At 60.9% G+C, this 26,821-nt stretch overlaps 2 protein-coding genes across 2 annotated transcripts in view; both read left to right on the plus strand.

Moving 5' to 3' along the window:
• The window catches only part of UXT (ubiquitously expressed prefoldin like chaperone), a 3,976-nt gene extending 3,431 nt beyond the window's left edge, over positions 1-545 (plus strand). The window contains 1 exon segment of the mRNA XM_074931090.1: positions 526-545. Coding sequence (XP_074787191.1) covers positions 526-545 — 20 coding nt within the window.
• Positions 546-2,085: 1,540 nt separating this feature from the next.
• CDK16 (cyclin dependent kinase 16) lies at positions 2,086-26,344 on the plus strand. The gene is given in 18 exon segments (XM_074931091.1): positions 2,086-2,240; positions 3,330-3,447; positions 7,042-7,175; positions 8,663-8,773; positions 10,021-10,077; positions 11,513-11,627; positions 11,893-11,987; positions 14,168-14,230; positions 16,885-17,008; positions 19,161-19,228; positions 19,230-19,282; positions 20,236-20,333; positions 22,160-22,265; positions 22,386-22,428; positions 24,286-24,376; positions 25,334-25,411; positions 25,567-25,614; positions 26,200-26,344. Coding segments are annotated over 16 exon segments (1,383 nt in total). The 5' UTR covers positions 2,086-2,240; positions 3,330-3,338; the 3' UTR covers positions 25,605-25,614; positions 26,200-26,344.
• The last annotated feature ends 477 nt before the right edge of the window (positions 26,345-26,821 follow it).

Consider the following 26,821-nt stretch of genomic DNA (forward strand, 5'->3'; position numbering starts at 1 on the left):
TAAACCTGGAGTAAGGTGTGTGTAAGCCTGGAGTAAAATCGCTGTAAAACCAACGTCCAGTTTCTATAAATGTGGAATAAATCTGTGGTAAAGCGCATGGAAACCTGGAGTAAAGTCTACGTAAACCTGGAGTAAGGTGTGCGCAAAGCTGGAGTAAAGATTGTGTAAAGATGGGGTAAAGGCGGAGTAAAGTTTGTGTGAAGTTGGAGTGAGCTACGTGGAAAGCCAGACTGAAATGCGCATAAAGCTGGAGTGAAGTCTGTGTAAGCTTGGAGTAAAATCACTGTAAAACTGAAGTTTCTATAAACGTGGGGTAAGTTATAAATCTGCAGTAAAGCGCATGGAAACCTGGAGTAAAGTGTGCGTAAACTTAGAGTAAGGTGTGCACAAACCCGGAGTAAAGTCTCTGTAAAGATGGAGTAAAGTCGGTGTAAAGGCAGAGTAAAGTTTGTGTGAAGTTGGAGTCAGCTACGTGGAAAGCCAGACTGATGTGTGCATAAACCTGGAGTAAAAATCTGTTTAAAGATGGAGTAAAGTCGGTGTAAAGGTAGAGGAAAGTTTGTTTAAAGTTGGAGTAAGGTATGTGGAAACCCAGGCTGAAGTGTGCATAAACCTGGAGTAAAGTCTGTGTGAACCTGGAGTACGGTGTGTGCAGACCCAGAGTAAAGCCTGTGTGAGCTTAGAGTAAGGAGTGTGTAAACCTGCAGTGAAGTGGGTATGAACTCGGAGTACCGTGAGTTTAAAATCAGGAGAGTGAGTAAATAGAGAGCAAGGCGAGTGGAAACAGGGAGCAACGCATTTTTAAACCTGGAGTAAGGTGTGTGCAAACCCAGAGTAAGGTGTGTGTAAACCTGGAATAGGGGGTGTGTAAACCCGGAGCAAAGTGTGTGTAAACGCGGAGTAAAACACATTCACAGCCAGAGCAAAGTGTGTGCAAACCCAGAATAAAGTGTGTGTAAACCCGGGTTAAGGTGTGTATAAACCCAGAATAGGGGGTGTGTAAACCCGGAGTGAGGTGTGTGTAAACCTGAAGTAGAGTGTGTGCCGGAGTAAGGTGTGTATAAACCCGGATCAGGAGGTGTGTAAACCCGGATCAGGGACTGTGTAAACCCGGAGCAAAGTATGTGTAAACGCAGAGTAAAGCACATTCACAGCCAGAGCAAAGTGTGTACAAACCCAGAGTAAAGTGTGTGTAAACCGAGGGTAAGATGTGTGTAAATCTGGAGTAAGGTGTAAACCCAGAATAAGGGGTGTGTAAACAAGGGGTGAGGTGTGTGTAAACTTGGAGTAGGGTGTGTGGAAACCCAGAGTAAGGTGTGTGTAAAGCCGGATCAGGGTGGGTGTAAACCCGGAGTAAGGTGTGTGTAACCCAGAGCAAGGTGTGTGTAAACCCAGAACAGAGGGTGTGTAAACCCGGAATAGGGGTTGGGTAAACCCGGAGTAAAGTGTGTGTAAACCCGGATCAGGGGGTGTGTAAACCTGGAGTAAGGTGTGTGTAAACCCGGATCAGGGGGGGTGTAAACCCGGAGCAAGGTGTGTGTAAACCCGGATCGGGGGGGTGTAAACCCAGAGTAAGGTGTGTGTAAACCCGGATCAGGGGGGGTGTAAACCCGGAGTAAGGTGTGTGTAAACCCGGAATAGGGGTTGGGTAAACCCGGAGTAAAGTGTGTGTAAACCCGGATCAGGGGGTGTGTAAACCTGGAGTAAGGTGTGTGTAAACCCGGATCGGGGGGGGGTGTAAACCCAGAGTAAGGTGTGTGTAAACCCGGATCAGGGGGGGTGTAAACCCGGAGCAAGGTGTGTAAACCCGGAGTAGGGTGTGTGTAAACCCGGGGTGAGGGGAGGGGGTGGAGCCACGTGCAGGCGGGGGGGTGGGGTCGGCCCCCTTTCTCTGCCGACAGAGGAGTAAACCCCGCGTAAAGCGCGAGTAACCCCCGCGGGGGGGGGGGGGGGTGTGTGCCGACGGGAGGGGCAGTCCCGGCCGGATGTGACGTCACGTACGCCGTCGGGGGCCGCAGCGGGTGGGCGTGTCCGTCCCCTCCGCGGCCCCTCCCCGTCTCCCTGACGTCAGCAGGCCCCGCCCCCGCCGCCGCCGCCATCTTGCGCCGCCGCTTCCCGCCGCCCCTCAGCCGCCTCCCGCCCGGCCCGGCCCGGCCCGGCCCCCCCGGAGCCGCCCGCGGGGTCGGGCCCGGCCCCGCCATGGCCGAGGATTTCTGGGAGGGCCCCGCGCCGTTGAGCCGGTAACGGGGGAACCCCCCGGGACCCCCCCGGGACCCCCCCGGGACCCCCTCATTCCCTCCCCCCCCCCCCCCCCAAAACCATCGCGGTGAGGCGGCCTGAGGGGAGGCCACGCCCCCCCGTGGCCACACCCCTAAGTGGCCACGCCCAGAGTCACCCAGGGGGTCGGGGGGGCCCCAGGAATTCGTGGGGGGGGGGAGCGAGGAGTTTGGGGGGGGCCCCAGGCGTTGGGGGGGGGCGGCCGGGAGCTGGGGGGGGGGCGCAGGAGCCGTTTGTGGGAGACCCAGGAATTTGGGGGGGGCGGGGAGTTTTGGGGGGGCTCAGGCGTTCGTAAGAGACCCAGGAATTTGGGGGGGGGGGCCCGGGCATTTGTGGGAGACCCAAGAATTTTGGGGGGACACACACACTCAGGAATTTGGGGGGTTCCAGGAGGTTTGGGGGGGGGGGGGCAGGTGTTTGGGGGGGCCCAGGCATTTGTGGGAGACCCTGGAATTCGGGGGGGGGGGAGGGGGGCAGGAGTTTTGGGTCATCCAAGAATTTGGGGGGGGGGGGGGGCTCAGGAGTTTTGGGGGGGCCCAGACGTTCAGGGGAATCCCAGGAGTTCTGGGTGGGGTCCAGGAATTTGGGGGGGGAGGCAGGTATTTGGGGGGGATCCTAGGAATTTGGGGGGAACCCAGGGCGTTTGGGGGGGGGGGGGCAGGAATTTTGGGCGGGGCCCCGGCCTTTGGGGGGTGCCAGGAGCTGGGGGGGGGGGGCGCGGGAGCCGTTCGTGGGAGACTCAGGAATTTGGGGGGATCCAGGAGTTTTGGGGGGGGGGGGCAAGGCATTCATGGGAGACCCAGGAATTTGGGGGGGCGCAGGAGTTCTTGGGGGGGGGGCAGGCTTTTGTGGGGGGGGGGGACACAAGCATCTGGGCAGGACTCTGTCATCCCTGGGGGGGGGGGGACACACGACACCCCCCCCCCCTAAACATTCGTGGTGGAGGGACTCAGTTATTTTGGGGGGCGGGAGCAGGAGTTTGTGGTGGGAGACAGAAATTTTGGGGGTGACCTGAGGCGTTTGCCCCCCCCCCCCCCCCCGATTCCCCCCAGGGCTCCACCATGGACCGGATGAAGAAGATCAAGCGGCAGCTGTCAATGACGCTGCGGGGGGGCCGCGCCCCCGAGAAAAGCCTGGGGGAGCCCCGCGACGGCCACGGCAGCGACAGCGGTGAGCGCTTGCCCTTTAAGGGGCACCCTGCCCATTTGAAAGGAGCCCCCACCCCTTTAAGGGGAACCCCGCCCCACTAAGGGAGGGGTGCCTGTCCCTTTAAGAGTCTGGGGATTGAGTAGAAGGTGCCTATGCCTTTCAGAGGGCTCAGGTAGGGATTGGGGGGTGCCTGTCCCTTTAAGAGGCTCAGGTAGGGATTGGGGTGTGCCTGTCCCTTTAAGAGGGCTCAGGTGGGGATTGGGGGTGCCTGTCCCTTTAAGAGGGCTCAGGTAGGGATTGGGGGGTGCCTGTCCCTTTAAGAGAGCTCAGGTAGGGATTGGGGGGTGCCTGTCCCTTTAAGAGAGCTCAGGTAGGGATTGGGGGGTGCCTGTGCCTTTAAGAGGGCTCAGGTAGGGATTGTGGGGTGCCTGTCCCTTTAAGAGAGCTCAGGTAGGGATTGGGGTGTGCCTGTCCCTTTAAGAGAGCTCAGGTGGGGATTGGGGGTGCCTGTCCCTTTAAGAGAGCTCAGGGAGGGATTGGGGGGTGCCTGTCCCTTTAAGAGGCTCAGGTAGGGATTGGGGGTGCCTGTCCCTTTAAGAGAGCTCAGGGAGGGATTGGGGGGTGCCTGTGCCTTTAAGAGGGCTCAGGTGGGGATTGGGGGGTGCCTGTTCCTTTAAGAGAGCTCAGGTAGGGATTGGGGGTGCCTGTCCCTTTAAGAGGCTCAGGTGGGGATTGGGGAGTGCCTGTTCCTTTAAGAGAGCTCAGATAGGGATTGGGGGTGCCTGTTCCTTTAAGAGAGCTCAGGTAGGGATTGGGGGGTGCCTGTCCCTTTAAGAGGCTCAGGTGGGGATTGGGGGTGCCTGTCCCTTTAAGAGGGCTCAGGTGGGGATTGGGGGGGTGCCTGTGCCTTTAAGAGGGCTCAGGTGGGGATTGGGGGATGCCTGTTCCTTTAAGAGAGCTCAGGTGGGGATTGGGGGTGCCTGTCCCTTTAAGAGGCTCAGGTGGGGATTGGGGGGTGCCTGTCCCTTTAAGAGAGCTCAGGTAGGGATTGGGGGTGCCTGTGCCTTTAAGAGGGCTCAGGTGGGGATTGGGGGGTGCCTGTCCCTTTAAGAGAGCTCAGGTGGGGATTGGGGGTGCCTGTCCCTTTAAGAGGCTCAGGTGGGGATTGGGGGGTGCCTGTCCCTTTAAGAGAGCTCAGGTAGGGATTGGGGGTGCCTGTGCCTTTAAGAGGGCTCAGGTGGGGATTGGGGGGTGCCTGTCCCTTTAAGAGAGCTCAGGTGGGGATTGGGGGTGCCTGTTCCTTTAAGAGGGCTGAGGTAGGGATTGGGGGGTGCCTGTCCCTTTAAGAGGGCTCAGGTGGGGATTGGGGGTGCCTGTCCCTTTAAGAGAGCTCAGGTGGGGATTGGGGGTGCCTGTCCCTTTAAGAGGCTCAGGTGGGGATTGGGGGGTGCCTGTCCCTTTAAGAGAGCTCAGGTAGGGATTGGGGGTGCCTGTGCCTTTAAGAGGGCTCAGGTGGGGATTGGGGGGTGCCTGTCCCTTTAAGAGAGCTCAGGTGGGGATTGGGGGTGCCTGTTCCTTTAAGAGGGCTGAGGTAGGGATTGGGGGGTGCCTGTCCCTTTAAGAGGGCTCAGGTGGGGATTGGGGGTGCCTGTCCCTTTAAGAGAGCTCAGGTGGGGATTGGGGGTGCCTGTCCCTTTAAGAGGCTCAGGTGGGGATTGGGGGGTGCCTGTCCCTTTAAGAGAGCTCAAGTAGGGATTGGGGGTGCCTGTGCCTTTAAGAGGGCTCAGGTGGGGATTGGGGGGTGCCTGTCCCTTTAAGAGAGCTCAGGTGGGGATTGGGGGTGCCTGTTCCTTTAAGAGGGCTCAGGTGGGGATTGGGGGTGCCTGTCCCTTTAAGAGAGCTCAGGTGGGGATTGGGGGTGCCTGTTCCTTTAAGAGAGCTCAGGTAGGGATTGGGGGTGCCTGTCCCTTTAAGAGAGCTCAGGTAGGGATTGGGGGTGCCTGTCCCTTTAAGAGGGCTCAGGGGGGGATTGGGGGGTGCCTGTCCCTTTAAGAGGCTCAGGTAGGGATTGGGGGGTGCCTGTCCCTTTAAGAGAGCTCAGGTAGGGATTGTGGGCTGCCTGTCCCTTTAAGAGGGCTCAGGTAGGGATTGGGGGGTGCCTGTCCCTTTAAGAGAGCTCAGGGAGGGATTGGGGGGTGCCTGTCCCTTTAAGAGAGCTCAAGTAGGGATTGGGGGTGCCTGTCCCTTTAAGAGGGCTCAGGTGGGGATTGGGGGGTGCCTGTCCCTTTAAGAGGGCTCAGGTGGGGATTGGGGGGTGCCTGTCCCTTTAAGAGGGCTCAGGTGGGGATTGGGGGTGCCTGTCCCTTTAAGAGGCTCAGGTAGGGATTGGGGGGTGCCTGTCCCTTTAAGAGGGCTCAGGTAGGGATTAGGGGGTGCCTGTCCCTTTAAGAGAGCTCAGGTAGGGATTGGGGGGTGCCTGTCCCTTTAAGAGGGCTCAGGTGGGGATTAGGGGGTGCCTGTCCCTTTAAGAGAGCTCAGGTAGGGATTGGGGTGTGCCTGTCCCTTTAAGAGGGCTCAGGTGGGGATTAGGGGGTGCCTGTCCCTTTAAGAGGGCTCAGGTAGGGATTAGGGGGTGCCTGTCCCTTTAAGAGGGCTCTGGTGGGGATTGGGGGTGCCTGTCCCTTTAAGAGGCTCAGGTGGGGATTGTGGGCTGCCTGTCCCTTTAAGAGGGCTCAGGTGGGGATTAGGGGGTGCCTGTCCCTTTAAGAGGGCTCAGGTAGGGATTGGGGGGTGCCTGTCCCTTTAAGAGCGGCTGCGGTGCCCCCCCCCGTGACCCCCCCATGTCCCTGTGAACCCCCCAAGTTCTCTGTGACCCCCCCGTGACCCCCCATGTCCCCATCTGTCCCCGTGTCCCCCCCCCCCCCGGGTCGTGTCCCCCCCCCAGTGTCCCTCCATCTGTCCCTTCATCCTGTCCCCGTGTCCCCTCCTGTGTCACCACCTGGCCCCCCCGTGTCCCCCCCCCTCCATGTCCCCATGTCCCCCCGCGTGTCCCCGTGTCCCCCCAAAATGTCCCCACGGCTCTGCCCCCCCCCCCCCCCCCTCCTTGTCTCCCCTATTCCTTGGGGGGGGGGGGGGGGGGGTGTCCTGGGGGCTTGGGGGGGGGTTTGGGGGGGTCTGGGGGGACCCTGGAGGATGGGGGGGGGTCCTGGGGGCTTTGGGGGGGGGTTTGGGGGGGTCTGGGGGGACCCTGGAGGATGGGGGGGGGGGTCCTGGGGGCTTGGGGGGGGGGATTTGGCGGGGTCTGGGGGGGGTGGGCTGGACTTTTTGGGGGGGTCCTGGGGGCTTGGGGGGGGCATTTGGGGGTCCCTGGGGGAGTGTCGGGGCCAATGGGGGGGGCCCCTAGGGGTGGATTTGGGGGTTCCCTGACGGTCAGGGGGGACCTTTGGGGGGGGGGGGGGGTGTGTTGATTTTGGGGGTCCCCGAGTATGGGTGGGGGCAGTTTGGGGGGTTTCTTTATACCTCAGCGGGTGCTTCGAGAGTCCTGAGGGGGGGGGTGGGGGGGGTTTTGGGGTACCCTGACCCCCCCTATTTCTTTTTTTTTTGCCCCCCCCCCAGAGGCAGGGGCGGACGAGGGGCGCATGGGCTCGGACGGGGAGAGCGACCCCCCCTCGGGGACGTCCTCGGAGGAGGTGGCGTCCCCCGTGCGCCTGCGCCTGCGCCAGCACCCGCCGCGCCCCGGCTCCTCCGAGGTGGGGGGGCTCGGGGGAAGGGGAGAGGTTTTGGGGGGAGTCCCTGGGGGGGGGGGGGGGCTTTGGGGGATTTTGTGGAACTTGGAGGGGAGCTTCGGAGGGGTTTTGGGGGTCTTGGGGGGCTTCTGAGGGGTCTGGGGGTGATTTGGGGGGCTCTTGAGGGGTCCTGGGGGGGGCTTGGGGGGCTTCTGAGGGGTCCTGGGGGGGGTTTGGGGGGCTCTTGAGGGGTCCTGGGGGGGTTTGGGGGGGGCTTGGGGGGCTTCTGAGGGGTTCTGGGGGGGGTTTGGGGGGCTCTTGAGGGGTCCTGGGGGGGTTTGGGGGGGGCTTGGGGGGCTTCTGAGGGGTCCTGGGGGGGTTTGGGGGGGGCTTGGGGGATTCTGAGGGGTCTGGGGTCGATTTGGGGGGCTCTTGAGGGGTCCTGGGGGGGTTTGGGGGGGTCTTGGGGGGCTTCTGAGGGGTTCTGGGGGGGGTTTGGGGGGGTCTTGGGGGGCTTCTAAGGGGTCCGGGGGGATTTGGGAGGTCCTGGGGGGGTTTGGGGGGGTCTTGGGGGGCTTCTGAGGGGTTCTGGGGGGGGTTTGGGGGGGGCTTGGGGGATTCTGAGGGGTCTGGGGGCGATTTGGGGGGCTCTTGAGGGGTCCTGGGGGGGTTTGGGGGGGGCTTGGGGGGCTTCTGAGGGGTCCTGGGGGGGGTTTGGGGGGGGCTTGGGGGATTCTGAGGGGTCTGGGGGCGATTTGGGGGGCTCTTGAGGGGTCCTGGGGGGGTTTGGGGGGGGCTTGGGGGGCTTCTAAGGGGTCCGGGGGGATTTGGGGGGGTCTTGGGGGGCTTCTGAGAGGTCCGGGGGGGATTTGGGGGGCTCTTGAGGGGTCCTGGGGGGGTTTGGGGGGGGCTTGGGGGGCTTCTGAGGGGTCCTGGGGGGGGTTTGGGGGGCTCTTGGGGGGCTTCTGAGGGGTCCGGGGGGATTTGGGGGGCTCTTGAGGGGTCCTGGGGGGGGTTGGGGGGTTTTTGGGGGGCTTCTGAGGGGTCCTGTGGGGGGGCTTGGGGGGCTTCTAAGGGGTCCGGGGGGATTTGGGGGGGTCTTGGGGGGCTTCTGAGAGGTCCGGGGGGGATTTGGGGGGGTCTTGAGGGGTCCTGGGGGGGGGTTGGGGGGTTTTTGGGGGGCTTCTGAGGGGTCCGCGGGGGATTTGGGGGGGTCCTGGGGGGATTTGGGGCATGCTGGGGGGGTTTGGGGGGAGCTTGGGGGGTCCTGGGGGAAATTCGGGGGGTCCTGGGGGGCTTTGGGGTGTCCGGGGGGGGCTTTGGGGGGTGTCCTGGGGGCTTCTGATGGATTCGGGGGGGGCTTTGGGGTTGTCCTGGATAATTTGGGGGATCCCTGAGGGCCTGGGAGGGGGGGGTCCCGGGGCATTTTGGGGGGGGTCCTGAGGGGTTTTGGGGGGTCCCCGACAGATTTTGGGGGGCCCCGGGGGTCACTTGTAACCCCCCCCCCCCAGGACATCAACAAGCGCCTGTCGCTGCCGGCCGACACCCGCCTGCCCGAGGGGGGGCTGGACCGGCTGGGGCTGCCCGGGCCCCTCAGCCGCCGCCTGCGCCGCGTCTCCCTGGTGCGTCCCAGTAGAAACCAGTATGGACCAGTATAAACCAGTATAAACCAGTATAAACCAGTATGGAATCATGGGAAGGGGTGGGAAGTAGTGGGAATGTCCCCAAGGGTCTCCCAGTCCCTTCTGGAGGCAGCTCCTCAGCTGCTGCCTGCGCCGCGTCCCCCTGGTGCGTCCCAGTAGAAACCAGTGTAAACCAGTATGGACCAGTATAAACCAGTATGGCCCAGTATAAACCAGTATAAACCAGTATGGAATCATGGGAAGGGGTGGGAAGTAGTGGGAATGTCCCCAAGGGTCTCCCAGTCCCTTCTGGAGGCAGCTCCTCAGCTGCTGCCTGCGCCGCGTCCCCCTGGTGCGTCCCAGTAGAAACCAGTGTAAACCAGTATGGACCAGTATAAACCAGTATGGACCAATATAAACCAGTATGGACCAATATAAATGGTATCATGGGAAGGAGTGGGAAATAATGGGACACACCCCCCCCCCCAAGGGCCTCCCAGTCCCCTCTGGAGGCAGCTCCTCAGCCGCCGCCTGGGCTGTGTTTCCCCAGTGTGTCCCAGTATAAACCAGTATAGACCAGTATGACCAGTATAGATTGATAGGGAGGGATAGAGAGTAACGGGAACCCCGCCAGGGTCTCCCAGTCCCTTCTGGAGGCAGCTCCTCAGCTGCTGCCTGCGCCGCGTCCCCCTGGTGCGTCCCAGTAGAAACCAGTGTAAACCAGTGTGGACCAGTATAAACCAGTATGGACCAATACAAACCAGTATGGTATCATGGGAAGGGGTGGGAAGTAATGGGACCCGCCCCCAAGGGGCTCCCAGTCCCCTCTGGAGGCAGCTCCTCAGCTGCTGCCTGCACCGCGTCCCCCTGGTGCGTCCCAGTAGAAACCAGTATAAACCAGTAGAAACCAGTATGGATCAGTATAAACCAGTATGGAATCATGGGAAGGGGTGGGAAGTAATGGGAACCCCCCCAGGGCCTCCCAGTCCCCTCTGGAGGCAGCCCCTCAGCTGCTGCCTGCGCTGCCCCTCCCTAGTACATCCCAGTATAAACCAGTATAAACCAGTATGGACTCGTAAAGCCCAGTATCACTCCTAAGGGCCTCCCAGTTGCTCCCAGTCCCCTCCAGCAGCACCCCCAGAGCTTTGCTGCATCCCAGTATGAACCAGTGGAGGGGTGGGAGGGGCTGGTGCCCCCTCCCAGTGCCTCCCAGTTCTCCCAGTAACCTTGTCACCCCCCGTCCCCAGTCGGAGATCGGCTTCGGGAAGCTGGAGACCTACGTCAAACTGGACAAACTGGGAGAGGTGAGGGCCTGGCCCAGTATGGACTGGGACGGGGTGGGGCCACCGTGCGTCCCCCCGTATGTCCCCCATGGCCCCCGATGTCCCCAGTGTCCCCCCAGTGTCCCCCCAGTGTCCCCAGTGTCCCCCCAGTGTCCCTCTGATGTCCCCAATGCCCTCAGTGACCCCAATGTCCCTGATGTCCCCAATGTCCCCTCAATGTCCCTGTGTCCCCAGATGTCCCAAATGTCCCCGTGTCCCCAAATGTCCCCAATGTCCCCCGGATGTCCCCATAGCCCCCAGTGTCCCCAATGTCCCCTTAATGTCCCCAGTGTCCCTGTGTCCCCCGATGTCCCCGATGTCCCCGATGTCCCCAATGTCCTCAGTGTCCCCGATGTCCCCAATGTCCCCATATGTCCTCCTAATGTCCCAAATGTCCCCCGTGTCCCCAAAGTCCCCATGTCCCCCAGATGTCCCCAGTGTCCCCCAGTGTTCCCAGTATTGCCAGTGTCCCCAATGTCCCCCTGATGTCCCCATAGCCCCCAGTGTCCCCAATGTCCACTCAATGTCCCCAATGTCCCTGTGTCCCCAGATGTCCCTGATGTCCCCAATGTCCCCATGTCCCTCTGATGTCCCCATGTCCCTCTGATGTCCCCAACGTCCCTCAGTGTCCCCAGTATCCCCAATGTCCCCAATGTCCCTGTGTCCCTCTGATGTCCCTGATGTCCCCGTGTCCCCCCAATGTCCCCATGTCCCTCTGATGTCCCCAACGTCCCCCAGTGTCCCCAGTATCCCCCATGTCCCCAATGTCCCCCCGATGTCCCCATAGCCCCCAGTGTCCCCAATGTCCCCTTAATGTCCCCAGTGTCCCTGTGTCCCCAATGTCCCCAATGTCCCTGTGTCCCTCTGATGTCCCCATGTCCCCCCGATGTCCCCTAATGTCCCTCTGATGTCCCCAACGTCCCCCAGTGTCCCCAGTATCCCACATGTCCCCAATGTCCCTGATGTCCCCGTGTCCCCCCGATGTCCCCAATGTCCCTCTGATGTCCCCAATGTCCCTGTGTCCCTTTGATGTCCCCAACGTCCCCCAGTGTCCCCAGTATCCCCCATGTCCCTCTGATGTCCCTGATGTCCCCGTGTCCCCCCGATGTCCCCATGTCCCTCTGATGTCCCCAATGTCCCTGTGTTCCCCCAATGTCCCCTAATGTCCCTCTGATGTCCCTGATGTCCCCCAGTGTCCCCAGTATCCCCCATGTCCCCAATGTCCCTGATGTCCCCGTGTCCCCCCGATGTCCCCTAATGTCCCTCTGATGTCCCCAACATCCCCCAGTGTCCCTGTGTCCCCAATGTCCCCAATGTCCCTGTGTCCCCCTGATGTCCCCGTGTCCCCCCGATGTCCCCATGTCCCTCTGATGTCCCCAACGTCCCCGTGTCCCCCCGATGTCCCCGATGTCCCCAGGGCACCTACGCCACCGTCTACAAAGGCCGCAGCAAACTGACCGAGAACTTGGTGGCCCTGAAGGAAATCCGCCTGGAGCACGAGGAGGGGGCCCCGTGCACGGCCATTCGCGAGGGTGAGCTCGCACGAGGGCTTGCACGAGGACAGGGGGGCGACGGGGACACCGTGGGGGGGGTGACAAGTGACACTTGGGTGACACCAAGGGGGTTGGGGTGACACCAGGAGGGGTTCGGTGGTGATACGGGGGAGGTGGGGGGGGTGTGTGCGCTGCCTTGCACGAGGATTTGCACGAGGGGAGGGGCTGAGGCTGCTGGGGTGACCCCACGTGTCACACGTGTCCCCAAGTGTCCCCAATTTGGTGTCACCCCCCCCCCCCCCAGTGTCGCTGCTGCGGGACCTGAAACACGCCAACGTGGTGACGCTGCACGACATCGTCCACACGCCCCAGTGCCTCACGCTCGTCTTCGAGTACCTGGTGAGCACCCCAAAACCGGACCCTGCGCCCCAAAACCGGACCCTGCGCCCCAAAAACGGACAGTGCACCCCAAAAACGGACAGTGCACCCCAAAACCTGACCCTGCGCCCCAAAAACGGACAGTGCACCCCAAAAACGGACAGTGCACCCCAAAAACGGACCCTGCGCCCCAAAAACGGACCCTGTGCCCCAAAAACGGACAGTGCACCCCAAAAACGGACCCTGCGCCCCAAAAACGGACCCTGCGCCCCAAAACCTGACCCTGCGCCCCAAAAACGGACCCTGCGCCTCAAAAACGGACCCTGCAGCCCAAAAACGGACCCTGCGCCCCAAAACCTGACCCTGCGCCCCAAAAACGGACAGTGCACCCCAAAAACGGACAGTGCACCCCAAAAACGGACCCTGCGCCCCAAAAACGGACCCTGTGCCCCAAAAACGGACAGTGCACCCCAAAAACGGACCCTGCGCCCCAAAAACGGACCCTGCGCCCCAAAAACGGACAGTGCGCCCCAAAAACGGACCCTGTGCCCCAAAAACGGACAGTGCACCCCAAAAACGGACCCTGCGCCCCAAAACCTGACCCTGCGCCCCAAAAACGGACAGTGCGCCCCAAAAACGGACCCTGCGCCCCAAAACCTGACCCTGCGCCCCAAAAACGGACCCTGCGCCCCAAAACCGGACCCTGCGCCCCAAAAACGGACAGTGCACCCCAAAAACGGACCCTGCGCCCCAAAAACAGACCCTGCGCCCCAAAAACGGACCCTGCGCCCCAAAAACGGACCCTGTGCCCCAAAAACGGACAGTGCACCCCAAAAACGGACCCTGCGCCCCAAAAACAGACCCTGCGCCCCAAAAACGGACCCTGCGCCCCAAAACCTGACCCTGCGCCCCAAAAACGGACAGTGCACCCCAAAAACGGACCCTGCGCCCCAAAACCTGACCCTGCGCCCCAAAAACGGACCCTGCGCCCCAAAAACGGACAGTGCGCCCCAAAAACGGACCCTGCACCCCAAAAACGGACCCTGTGCCCCAAAACCTGACCCTGCGCCCCAAAACCTGACCCTGCACCCCAAAAACGGACAGTGCACCCCAAAAACGGACAGTGCACCCCAAAACCTGACCCTGCGCCCCAAAAACTGACCCTGCGCCCCAAAAACGGACCCTGCACCCCAAAAACGGACCCTGCACCCCAAAACCTGACCCTGCGCCCCAAAACCTGACCCTGCACCCCAAAAACTGACCCTGCGCCCCAAAAACGGACCCTGCGCCCCAAAACCTGACCCTGTGCCCCAAAAACGGACAGTGCACCCCAAAACCTGACCCTGCGCCCCAAAAACAGACCCTGCACCCCAAAAACGGACCCTGCGCCCCAAAAACGGACAATGCGCCCCAAAACCTGACCCTGCGCCCCAAAAACGGACCCTGCGCCCCAAAACCTGACCCTGCGCCCCAAAAACCTGACCCTGCGCCCCAAAAATGGACAGTGCACCCCAAAAACGGACCCTGCACCCCAAAAACGGACAGTGCACCCCAAAACCTGACCCTGCACCCCAAAAACTGACCCTGCGCCCCAAAAACGGACAGTGCACCCCAAAAACAGACAGTGCACCGCAAAACTGGACACTGCGCCCCAGAAACAGACCCTGCGCCCCAAAACCTGACCCTGCGCCCCAAAAATGGACCCTGCAGCCCAAAAACGGACCCTGCGCCCCAAAACCTGACCCTGCACCCCAAAAACGGACAGTGCGCCCCAAAAACGGACCCTGCGCCCCAAAACCTGACCCTGCGCCCCAAAACCTGACCCTGCGCCCCAAAAACGGACAGTGCGCCCCAAAACCTGACCCTGCGCCCCAGAATCCTCCCTTCCCCCCAGAATTCCCCAGAGCTCCCCCCTACCCCTCCCTGGCACCCCAAAATCCCTTGGGGTCCCCCCAGGTACCCCACATCGCCCCTGGGTCCCCCAAACCCCTCAGGGACCCCAAAATCCCCCGTGGGCCCCCCAGATCCCCCCGGGGACCCCCCCAAAATCCCTCCAGGCCCCCCCCCCCCATCCTTCCTGGGTCCCCCAAATCCCTCCCCGGGGACCCCCCAAATCCCGCCCAGCCCCCCCCGAGGACCCCCCTCACCCCCCTGCCCCCCCAAAACTTTTTTTTGGGGGTCCCCCCCCCCCCCCATTTCAGGACCGGGACCTCAAGCAGTACCTGGACGACTGCGGCAGCGTCATCAGCATCCACAACGTCAGGGTGTGCGAGGGGCGTGCGAGGGGCGTGCAAGGGGCGTGCAAGGGGCGTGCAAGGGGCATGGGGGGGTCCTGGGGTGGGCGAGGGGCGTGGGAGGGTCTGGGGTGTGCGGGGGGCGTGCAAGGGGCATGGGGGGGTCCTGGGGTGTGCGAGGGGCGTGCAAGGGGTGTGGGAGGGGTCTAGGGTGTGCGAGGGGCGTGCAAGAGGCATGGGGGTTCTGGGGTGTGCGAGGGGCGTGCGAGGAGTGTGCGAGGGGCGTGCGAGGGGCGTGCAAGGGGCATGGGGGGGGTCTGGGGTGTGCGAGGGGCGTGCAAGGGGTGTGGGAGGGGTCTAGGGTATGCGAGGGGCGTGCAAGAGGCATGCGGGTTCTGGGGTGTGCGAGGGGCGTGTGAGGAGTGTGCAAGGGGCATGGGGGGGTCTGGGGTGTGCAAGGGGTGTGGGGAGGGGTCTGGGGTGTGCAAGGGGCGTGCAAGGGGTGTGGGAGGGGTCTAGGGTGTGCGAGGGGCGTGCGAGGGGCGTGCAAGGGGCATGGGGGGTCCTGGGGTGTGCGAGGGGCGTGCAAGGGGTGTGGGAGGGGTCTAGGGTGTGTGAGGGGCGTGCAAGAGGCATGGGGGGGTCTGGGGTGTGTGAGGGGCGTGCAAGGGGCGTGGGGGAAGGTCTGGGTGTGTGATGGGCGCTCAAGGGCTGTGCACATGGGTCTGGGGTGTGCAAGGGGTGCGTGAGGAGTGTGCAAGGGGGTCTGGGGCGTGCAAGAGGTGTGTGAGGGGTGTGCAAAGGGATCCTGGGCGTGCAAGGGGCTTGTAAGGGGTGTGCAAGGGGCGTGTGAGGGGTCTGGGATGTGCAAGGGGCATGGGAGGTGGTCTGGGGCGTGCAAGAGGTGTGTGAGGTGTGTGCAAGGGCATCTGGGGCGTGCGAGGGGTGTCCAAAGGGATCCTGCGCGTGCAGGGGGCTTGTAAGGGGTGTGCAAGGGGCGTGCGAGGGGTCTGGGATGTGCGAGGGGGGTGGGAGGGGGTCTGGGGCGTGCAAGGGGAGTGCAAGGGCTGTGCAAAGGCGTCTGGGACATGCAAGGGGTGTGCGAAGGGATCCTGGGCGTGCAAGGGGCTTGTAAGAGGTGTGTGAGGAGTGTGCAAGGGGCGTGCGAGGGGTGTGTGGGGGGGTCTGGGTGCGTGTCGGGCATTCAAGGGCTGTGCAAAGGGGTCTGGGGTGTGTGAGGGGTGTGCAAGGGGGTCTGGGGCATGCGAGGGGCATGGGGGGGGGTGTGGGGCGTGCAAGGGCCATGTAAGGGGTGTGTGAAGGGGTCTGGGGCGTGTCATAAGTGTGCAACAAGTGTTCAAGGGGTGTGCGACGAGTCTGCAAAGGTGCAGAGAAGGAAGTGTGGGATCGCCCAGGGCACGAGGGGTTCGGGGCTGCACAAAGGGGTGTTAGTGTGTGGGGACTGTGATTGTGCGAGAGGCGTGTAACGAGTGTGTGATGAGTGTGCAATGAGCATGCAAGGGGCGTGTGACGAGTGTGCAAAAGGTCAGAGGAGAGAGCGTGGGGTCTCCCAGGAGGACACGAGTGGTTTGGGGTTGCACAAAGGGGGGTTATTGGTGCATGGGGGCCACGTTTGTGTGAAGGGTGTGTGACGAGTGTGCAGTAAGTGTGCAGCGATTGTGCAAGGGGTGTACGATGAGTGTGCAAGGGAGCAGAGGAGGAAGCGTGGGGACTCCCAGGAGGACACGAGGGGTTCAGGGCTGCACAAAGGGGCGTTATCGGTGCGTGGGTGACCACAACTGTGTGAAGGGTGTGTGACAAGCGTGCGATGAGTGTGCGACAAGTGTGCAAGGGAGCAAAGGAGGAAGTGTGGGGTCTCCCAGGAGGACACGAGGGGTTTGGGGCTGCACCAAGGGGCGTTATCGGTGTGTGGGTGACCATGACTGTGCGAGGGGTGCGTGATGAGTGTGTGGCAAGTGTGCAATGAGCGTGCAAGGGGCATGCAAGGAGAGTGCAATGAGTGTGCAAGGGGGCAGAGGAGGAAGTGCGAGGTCTCCCAGGAGGACATGAGGGATTTCAGGTTGCACAAGGGGGTATTATCAGTGTGTGATGACCACGATTGTGTGAAGGGTGTGTGACGAGTGTGCAGTGAGTGTGCAGCGATTGTGCAAGGGGTGTACGATGAGTGTGCAAGGGAGCAGAGGAGGAAGCGTGGAGACTCCCAGGAGGACATGAGGGGCTCAGGGCTGCACAAAGGGGCGTTACCGGTGTGTGGGTGACCACGATTGCGTGAAGGGTGTGTGACAAGCGTGCAATGAGTGTGCAACGAATGTGCAAGGGGCGTACAACGAGTGTGCAAGGGAGCAGGTGAGGAAGCGCGGGGTCTCTCAGGAGGACACGAGGGGTTCAGGGCTGCACAAAGGGGCGTTATCGGTGTGTGGGTGACCACGATTGTGTGAAGGGTGTGTGACAAGCGTGCAATGAGTGTGCAAGGGGCATGCGACGAGTGTGCAAGTGAGCAGAGGAGGAAGCGTGGGGTCTCCCAGGAGGACACGAGGGGTTCCGGGCTGCACAAAGGGGCGTTACCGGTGCGTGGGGGCCACGACTGTGCGAGGGGCGTGTGACGAGTGTGCAATGAGTGTGCAACGAGTGTGCAAGCGGCCATTTTGGGGGGGGGCGGGCAGCTCTTCCTCTTCCAGCTGCTGCGGGGTCTGGCCTTCTGCCACCGGCACAAGGTGCTGCACCGCGACCTCAAGCCCCAGAACCTCCTGCTCAGCCGACGGGGGGACCTCAAACTCGCCGACTTCGGTCAGGGGGGGCCCCCCGAAACCTCCCCCCCACCCCCTGAACCCCAAAACCCCCTAAAAGACCCCTCGGGAACCCCAAAACACCTCCCCTACCCCCCCCCCCCCCCAGGTCTGCCCTGGGAACCCCCAAAGCCTCCCCCGCTTCCAGAGCACCAGGGTCCCCCAAATCATCACACACCCCCCCCCCCGCACCCCTGAAATGCCCCCGGGGGGACCCCAAAACTCACCCTGGGACCCCCAGAGCCCCCCCCAACCCCTTCTGGGGTCCCCAAAACCCACCCTGGGACCCCCAAACTCACCCTGGGACCCCCAGAGCCCGCCCAACCCATCCTGGGACCCCAAAACCCACCCTGGGACCCCCAAACTCACCCTGGGACCCCCAGAGCCCCCCCAACCCATTCTGGGACCCCCAAAACCCACCCTGGGACCCCCGAATGCACCTTGGGACCCCCAAAACCCACCTTGGGACCCCCAAAACCCACCCTGGGACCCCCGAACGCACCCTGGGACCCCCAGAGCCCCCCCAACCCATCCTGGGACCCCAAAACCCACCCTGGGACCCCCAAACTCACCCTGGGACCCCCAGAGCCCGCCCAACCCATCCTGGGACCCCAAAACCCACCCTGGGACCCCCAAACTCACCCTGGGACCCCCAGAGCCCCCCCAACCCATTCTGGGACCCCCAAAACCCACCCTGGGACCCCCGAATGCACCTTGGGACCCCCAAAACCCACCTTGGGACCCCCAAAACCCACCCTGGGACCCCCGAACGCACCCTGGGACCCCCAGAGCCCCCCCAACCCATTCTGGGACCCCCAAAACCCACCCTGGGACCCCCGAACGCACCTTGGGACCCCCAAAACCCACCCTGGGACCCCAAAACCCACCCTGGGACCCCCGAACGCACCTTGGGACCCCCAAAACCCACCCTGGGACCCCAAAACCCACCCTGGGACCCCCGAACGCACCCTGGGACCCCCAAAACCCACCCTGGGACCCCAAAACCCACCCTGGGACCCCCGAACGCACCTTGGGACCCCCAAAACCCACCCTGGGACTCCAAAACCCACCCTGGGACCCCCGAACGCACCTTGGGACCCCCAAAACCCACCCTGGGACCCCAAAACCCACCCTGGGACCCCCAGGAGTCACCCCAGGGCACCCAAAACCTCCCAAATCCACCCTGGGAACCCCAAAACCCACCTGGAGACCCCCAAAAGTTCTCCAACACCCTCCCCCAAGCCCCCCAAACCTCCAGGACCCCCTTGGGGACCCCATTTCCCCCCCCCGGAACCCCAATTCCACCCCCTGGAGACCCAATTTCACCCCCCAGGGACCCCAAGTTCCCTCCAGGACCCCAATTTCCACTCCAGGGACTCCCCTTGCCCCCCCCCCAGGACCCCGTTGGGGACCCCAATTTTCCCTCCAGGGACCCCAATTGTTCCCCAGAGACCCCCAGGGCCCCAATTCCCACCCCAAGGGACCCCTATTGCACCCCCAAGACCCCCTTAGGGAACACAGTTGCCCCCCAGGGACCCCGTTTGCCCCCCAGGACCCCAATTTCCCCCCTCAGTGACCCCAATTTTCCCCCCCAAGAGACCCCATTTCCCCCCCTGGGACCCCCATTGCTCCCCCAGGACCCCCTTGGGCACCCGAATTCCTGCCCCAGGAACCCCAATTCCCCCCCAGGACCCCCATTTCCCCCCTTAGTGACCCCAATTTGCCCCCCCAGGAGCCCAATTCCTGCCCCAGGGACCCCCATTACCCCCCCAGGGACCCCATTTTCACCCCCAGGGACCCCCATTGCTCCCCCAGGACCCCCTTGGGCACCCGAATTCCTGCCCCAGGAACCCCAATTCCCCCCCAGGACCCCCATTTCCCCCCTTAGTGACCCCAATTTGCCCCCCCAGGACCCCAATTCCTGCCCCAGGGACCCCCATTACCCCCCCGGGACCCTGTTTTCACCCCCAGGGACCCCCATTGCTCCCCCAGGACCCCCTTGGGCACCCAAATTCCTGCCCCAGGAACCACAATTCCCCCCCCAGGACCCCAATTTTCTCCCCCAGGGACCCCATTTCCCCCCCCAGTACCCCCTCGGGGACCCCAATTCCCCCCAGGGCCCCCCCATAACCCCTTTTTCTGCCCCCCCCCAGGCTTGGCCCGGGCTAAATCCATCCCGACGAAGACGTACTCTAACGAGGTGGTGACGCTGTGGTACCGCCCCCCCCGACATCCTGCTGGGTTCCACCGAGTATTCCACCCAGATTGACATGTGGTGAGTGCACGAGGGCCGTGCACGAGGGCCAGGGAGACTCGTACGGGAGCTGGGGGGGGGCTCACACGGGAGGTGGGGGGGGCGCCCAGGATGTTTGCACGGGGACTGCGTGTTCCTACGTGGCTCCAGAGGGGGTTTGGTGGGGGTCTGTTGCACGAGGGTTTTGCACGAGGGCCGGGAGGGGTCACATGATATCTAGGGGGGCTCACACGGGGGCTGGGGAGCAGCCCAGGGTTCTTGCACTGGGACTGCATGTTCCTATGTGGCTCCAGAGCGGGTTTGGTGGGGGTCTCTTGCACAAGGATTTTGCACGAGAGCTGGAGGTGTTCACACAAGGGCTGGGGGGGCTCACACAGAGGCTGGGGAGCAGCCCCGGGTTCTTGCACGGGGACTATGGGTTCCTACATGGCTCCAGAGGGGGTTTGGTGGGGGTCTGTTGCACGAGGGTTTTGCACGAGAGCCAGGGGGCTTCACATGAGGGCTGGGGGGGCTCACACGGGGACTGGGGAGCAGCCCAGGGTTCTTGCACGGGGACTGCTGGTTCCTACGTGGCTCCAGAGGGAGTTTGGTGGGGGGTCTCTTGCACAAGGCTTTTGCACGAGGGCTGGGGGGGCTTGCATGAGGGCTGGGGGAGCTCACACGAGGGCTGGGGGGGTCTTGCACGGGTGCTGGGGAGTGGCCTGAGGTTCTTGCACAGGGATTGTGTGTTCCTACATGGCACCAGAGGGGGTTTGGTGGGAGTCTCTTGCACGAGGGCCTCCCACGAGGACTGGGGGGGGGGCTTGCACAAGGATGAGGACGTGGCAGTGAGCGAGCCCAGGGGGTCTTGCACGAGGACCAGCAGCCCTTGTCCATCCGCTGGGGGGGTGAGGGTGGGGGGTGTCTCGCACGAGGGTCTTGGGCCTTGCACGAGGATCGTGAGCCTTGCACGAGGGCCTGGCATGGTGCTGCAGGGGCGTGGGCTGCATCTTCTCGGAGATGGTGACGGGGCGGCCGCTGTTCCCCGGCTCCACCGTGGAGGAGCAGCTGCACTTCATCTTCCGCCTGCTCGGTATGGGGCAAAAAACGGCGGTTTGGGGCAAATTGGGGGGGGGGCGGGGAAATTTGGGGCAAATTTGGGCGGGTGGGGGTGGCAAATTTGGAGGATTTGGGGGAAATTTGGGGGAAATTTTGGGGGTTTGGGGGAAATTTGGGGGGTTTGGGTGAAATTTGGGGGGATTTGGGGCAAATTTTGGGGGTTTGGGGGAAATTTGGGGGATTTGGGGCAAATTTTGGGGGTTTGGGGGAAATTTGGGGGATTTGGGGGAAATTTGGGGGTTTGGGGGGATTTGGGGCAAATTTTGGGGGTTTGAGGGAAATTTGGGGGATTTGGGGCAAATTTTGGGGGTTTGGGGGGATTTGGGGCAAATTTTGGGGGTTTGGGGGAAATTTGGGGGATTTGGGGCAAATTTTGGGGGTTTGGGGGGATTTGGGGCAAATTTTGGGGGTTTTGGGGAAATTTGGGGGATTTGGGGCAAATTTTGGGGGTTTGGGGGAAATTTGGGGGATTTGGGGCAAATTTTGGGGGTTTGGGGGAAATTTTTGGGGTTTTGGGGAAATTTGGGGGATTTGGGGGAAATTTTGGGGGTTTGGGGGAAATTTGGGTATTTGGGGCAAATTTTGGGGGTTTTGGGGAAATTTGGGGCAAATTTTGGAGTGTTTGGGGGAAATTTGGGGGGTTTGGGTGAAATTTGGGGGGATTTGGGGCAAATTTTGGGGGTTTGGGGGAAATTTTTGGGGTTTTGGGGAAATTTGGGGGATTTGGGGGAAATTTTGGGGGTTTGGGGGAAATTTGGGTATTTGGGGCAAATTTTGGGGGTTTTGGGGAAATTTGGGGCAAATTTTGGAGTGTTTGGGGGAAATTTGGGGGGTTTGGGTGAAATTTGGGGGGATTTGGGGCAAATTTTGGGGGTTTGGGGGAAATTTGGGGGATTTGGGGCAAATTTTGGGGGTTTGGGGGAAATTTGGGGGATTTGGGGGAAATTTGGGGGTTTGGGGGGATTTGGGGCAAATTTTGGGGGTTTTGGGGAAATTTGGGGGATTTGGGGCAAATTTTGGGGGTTTGGGGGAAATTTGGCGGATTTGGGGGAAATTTGGGGCAAATTTTGGGGGTTTGGGGGAAATTTGGGGGATTTGGGGCAAATTTGGGGCAAATTTTGGGTGTTTGGGGGAAATTTGGGGCAAATTTTGGAGGATTTGGGGGAAATTTGAGGGGTTTGGGTGAAATTTGGGGGGATTTGGGGCAAATTTTGGGTGTTTGGGGGAAATTTGGGGCAAATTTTGGAGGATTTGGGGCAAATTTTTGGTTTTGGGGGGAAATTTGGGGGATTTGGGGCAAATTTTGGGGGGTTGGGGGAAATTTGGGAGGGATTTGGGGCAAATTTTTTGGGAAATTTGGGGGATTTCGGGCAAATTTTTGGAGTTGGGGGAAATTTGGCAGGGATTTGGGGTGAATTTGGGGGGAAATTTGGAGAATTTGGGGGATTTGGGGCAAATTAAGGGGCTTTTGGGGCAAAATAAAGGGATTTGGGGCAAATTAAGGGGATTTGGGGCAAATAAAAAGAGTTTGGCTTCCATAAGGGGAATTTGGGGCAAAGGAAGAGCTTTTGGGGTCGTTTGGGGGGGTCCCTGTGCAATGGGGGGGGGTCTGGGGTTTGCCGGGGGGGGGCACTGGGGGGGGTTTGGGAGAGTCCGGGGGGGGCTCAGGGGTCACTTGGGGGGCTCAGGGGTCACTTGGGGGGTGTCAGCGGGACTTGGGGATCCCGTGGGGGGGGCGGCAGGGAGGGGGGGGGGGGTAGGTTTTGGGGTGACCCCCCCCCCCCCCCCCCGTTTCCGCAGGGACCCCGACGGAGGAGACGTGGCCGGGGATCGGGGGCAACGCCGAGTTCCGGGCACACAAGTACCCCCCGTACCCCCCCGAGGGGCTCCTGCACCACGCCCCACGGTCTGACCCACGGCGGGGGGGGCGGGGGGGGACCCCAAAGATTGCGGGGGGGGCTGCCGCATCCTCCTGCCCCCTTTTGGGGGGGTCGGGGGGTACCTGACATCCCCCCCCCCCCCCCAGGCTGGATCACGATGGCGCCGACCTGCTGGGGCAGCTGCTGCAGGTGAGGGTGGAGCCACGCCCCCAAGCCAAGCCACGCCCCCCCTTCGGTGTGGGCGGGGCTTCCCAAGCCACGCCCCTGCGCACGGTGACGCCCTGCCCGGGCTTTTTGTTTGCCCCCAAAATCGTTTAATTTGCCTCAAATCCCAATTATTTGACCCAAACGCCTTTAATTTGCCCCAAAATCCCTTTAATTTGCCCCAAATCCCAATTATTTGCCCTAAACTCTTTTTATTTGCCCCAAAATCCCTTTAATTTGCCCCAAATCCCATTATTTGACCCAAACTCTTTTTATTTGCCCTAAAATCCCTTTAATTTGCCCTAAATCCCAATTATTTGACCCAAACTCCTTCTATTTGCCCCAAAATCCCTTTAATTTGCCCCAAATCTTAATTATTTGCCCTAAACTCTTTTTATTTGCCCCGAAAGCACTTTAATTTGCCCCAAATCCCAATTATTTGCCCTAAACTTTTTATTTGCCCCAAAATCCCTTTAATTTGCCCCAAATCCCAATTATTTGACCCAAACTCTTTTTATTTGCCCCAAAATCCCTTTAATTTGCCCCAAATCCCAATTATTTGCCCTAAACTCTTTTTATTTGCCCCAAAATCCCTTTAATTTGCCCCAAATCTCAATTATTTGCCCTAAACTCTTTTTATTTGCCCCCAAATCCCTTTAATTTGCCCCAAATCCCATTATTTGACCCAAACTCCTTTTATTTGCCCCAAAATCCCTTTAATTTCCCCCAAATCCCAATTATTTGCCCTAAAGTCTTATTTGCCCCAAAATCCCTTTAATATGCCCCAAATCTCAATTATTTGCCCTAAACTCTTTTTATTTGCCCCAAAATCCCTTTAATTTGCCCCAAATCCCAATTATTTGACCCAAACTCTTTTTATTTGCCCCAAAATCCCTTTAATTTGCCCCAAATCCCAATTATTTGCCCTAAACTCTTTTTATTTGCCCCAAAATCCCTTTAATTTGCCCCAAATCCCAATTATTTGCCCTAAACTCTTTTTATTTGCCCCAAAATCCCTTTAATTTGCCCCAAATCCCATTATTTGACCCAAACTCTTTTTATTTGCCCTAAAATCCCTTTAATTTGCCCTAAATCCCAATTATTTGACCCAAACTCCTTTTATTTGCCCCAAAATCCCTTTAATTTGCCCCAAATCTTAATTATTTGCCCTAAACTCTTTTTATTTGCCCCAAAATCCCTTTAACTTGCCCCAAATCCCAATTATTTGACCCAAACTCCTTTTATTTGCCCCAAAATCCCTTTAATTTGCCCCAAATCTTAATTATTTGCCCTAAACTCTTTTTATTTGCCCCCAAATCCCTTTAATTTGCCCCAAACCCCAATTATTTGCCCTAAACTCTTTTTATTTGCCCCGAAAGCACTTTAATTTGCGCCAAATCCCAATTATTTGCCCTAAACTTTTTATTTGCCCCAAAATCCCTTTAATTTGCCCCAAATCCGATTATTTGACCCAAACTCTTTTTATTTGCCCCCAAATCCCTTTAATTTGCCCCAAATCCCAATTATTTGACCCAAACTCTTTTTATTTGCCCCAAAATCCCTTTAATTTGCCCCAAATCCCAATTATTTGACCCAAACTCTTTTTATTTGCCCTAAAATCCCTTTAATTTGCCCCAAATCCCAATTATTTGACCCAAACTCTTTTTTTATTTGCCCAAATCTCCCTAATTTTGCCCCAAACATCCCAAAGGTGATTCCTTCCCCTGGGGGGGGCGCGAGGGGCGGGGTGATGGGGGCGGGGAATGGCGGGGCCACGCCCACAGAAGTGGGCGTGGCCTGGCCGCGGCTGTGGGCGTGTCCTGACGCGGTGGGCGGGGTCAGTTCGAGGGGCGGCGGCGGTTGCCGGCGGCGGAGGCCATGGGCCACCCCTTCTTCGCCTGCCTGGGCCCCCGCGTGGCCACCCTGCCCGACAGTGAGTGGGCGGGACCTCGGGCGGGGGGGCGGGGTCTCAGGCGGGGGGCGGGGCCTCGGCGGGTGGGGATCCGGGTGGGTGCGGCTTCGTGGGGGACGTTGGAGTGATGGAGGTCCAGGGAGGGTGTGGCTTGGGTGGGGTTGAATGGGCGTGGCTTGGAGTGGGTTGGGCTTGGGGGCGTTGCTGAAGTGGGCGGGGCTCTGGAGGGGCAAGAGGGAGTGATGGAAGGTTTGGAGTGGGTGGGGCTCCAGCGGGGGCGGGGCTTGGGGTGAATGGAGCTAAAGGGAGGGTGGGGCTTGGGAGTGGGTGGAGCTAAATGGGGCGTGGCCTTCTCACGGGTGGGGCTTGGGAGTGGGTGGAGCTAAATGGGGCGTAGCCTTCTAATGGGTGGGGCTTGGGAGCGGGTGGAGCTACAAGGGGGTGGGGCTTGCGGTGGGTGGAGCTCAATCGGGGGGGCAGGGCTCGGGGCAGGGTATTCCTGGGCAGGACTTGGGGTGGGTGGAGCTAAATGGGGTGGGGCCATCTGTGGGTGGGGCTTGGGCGGGTGGAGCTACAGCTGGGGGTGTGGCTTGGGAGTATCTGAAGCTAGAGCAGGGGCGGGGCTTGGGGTGGGGCCTTTCTGGGGGCGGGGCTTGGGGTGGGTGGAGCTACAGCTGGGGGCAGGATCTTTCTAGGGGCGGGGTTTACAAGTGACATCATGGAGGCGTGGCATCTCACCGGGGGGAGGAGCCTAATGGTGGTTGTGGGTGGGCGGGCTCTAGGGGCGGGGCTTAGCTGCGGGTGGGCGGAGCTTTCCGAGGGAGGGAGCGGGGTGTCTTTGCCTCGTTGGGGTTGGCTGTCGGCAGAGTGATGCAAATACACGGGGGCGTGGCCACGACAGGGGGAGTGGGCTCAGGGTATGGCCACGCCCCTTTTTGGCGTGGCCACGCCCCCTGATCTTAGGCCACGCCCCCCCAGCCACCTCCATCTTCGCGCTGAAGGAGATCCAGCTGCAGAAGGAGCCGGGGCTGCGCTCGGCCTCTCTCCCCCCCCAAGGTCCGCACCCCAAAATCGGGGACCCCCCAAATCTGGGGGACCCCCCCCCCCCAAATCTGAGGACCCCTTGGGGTCCCCCCTCCCTATTTTTTGGGGTCTCTACCTCACCCCCCCCCACACACACACACCCCGCCATCTTTTTTTTCCCCCCACAGGTTCTTCCGCCTTTCGGGTGCTTGATACCGAGTTCTGACGCCGGGCAGGTAGGACCCCCCAAAAATCGGGGTGACCCCCCCCCCTAAAAAAAATCGCGGGGACACCCCCCCCCCCCCCCCAAATAGCTGACACCCCCCGCCCCGAATCGATTCGCCTTCCCAAAACTGGGGTTCAGCTCACCCCAAAAAAGGAAAAATATTCCCCAAAATATGGGGAATAACCCTCAAAATGAGACATTCCCCCCCCCCCCCCCCCATCTTTCTGGAAATGGGGGGGGGGGGGGTGTCCCCAAATTTTTGGGGCGCCCCCCAAATTTTTGGGGCAGCCCCTAGAAATGGGGAACGAAATAGTTGGGGGTTTGAAAAGCGGGGATCCGCTCCAAAATAGGAGACACCCCCCCCCCCCCCAAAAAAAAAATAATTTCGAGGGCCCCCCCCCCCCCAAAATCTGGGGCTCGGATACTCCCCAAAATCGGGGCCCCCCCCACCTATAGAAGAGCCTTGGGGGCTCCCCAAAAACACGGAGACCCCCTAAAGTCAGCCCTGATAAAAAAAGAGGGGGGGTAAATTTGGGGGGGGGGTGTCATCCGTTTTTGGGGCCCCCCCCCCCGTAACCTTTTCCTCTCCCCACAGCCCCACGGATTGCTGCTGCAACCCCCCCCCCCCGCCAAAATTTGGGGGGAGAAGGGGGGGACACACCCCACAACTGAGGGGGGAGGGGACTGCCCCCCAAAACTGGGGGAGGGGGCGAACCCCAAAAACTACGGGGGGGGGGGGGGGGGGGCCTTGGAACTGTAATTCTGGCCCCCCCATATCCCCCCCCCCACCCCCCCCCCCCCACCCCATTGAAGAGCCGCTGCTGGATTTTGGGGGAGGGGGGGACCCCCCCTACCAGTGTGGGGGACCCCCCCCCGATTTTTTGGGGGGGGTTCCCTCCCATTTTGGGGGTTCCTCCTCCCCCCCCCCCCCCCAATTTACGTCGAATTTTATTTTTTCAAGGCAATATTATAAATAAGAGTCTATATGGGCCCCCCCCCCCTCCCCCCCTGCAGGGGCGGGGCTTTGGAGGGGGCGGGGCCACCTTGGGGCGGGGATTTGGGGAGTGGCGGTGCCCTTCTGAGCTTACTCCGAGGTTACTCCTACTTTACTCCAGGGTTACTCGGACCTTGCGCGGGGTTTATTACCCACCCCCCCCCCTCGGGTTGTGGGGGGGCCTCCCTGAGTTGGGAGGAGCTTACTCCGAGGTTACTCCCGC

This window comes from Athene noctua, chromosome 39 (genome assembly GCF_965140245.1).
Source record: "Athene noctua chromosome 39, bAthNoc1.hap1.1, whole genome shotgun sequence".
Taxonomy (NCBI): Eukaryota; Metazoa; Chordata; class Aves; order Strigiformes; family Strigidae; genus Athene; species Athene noctua.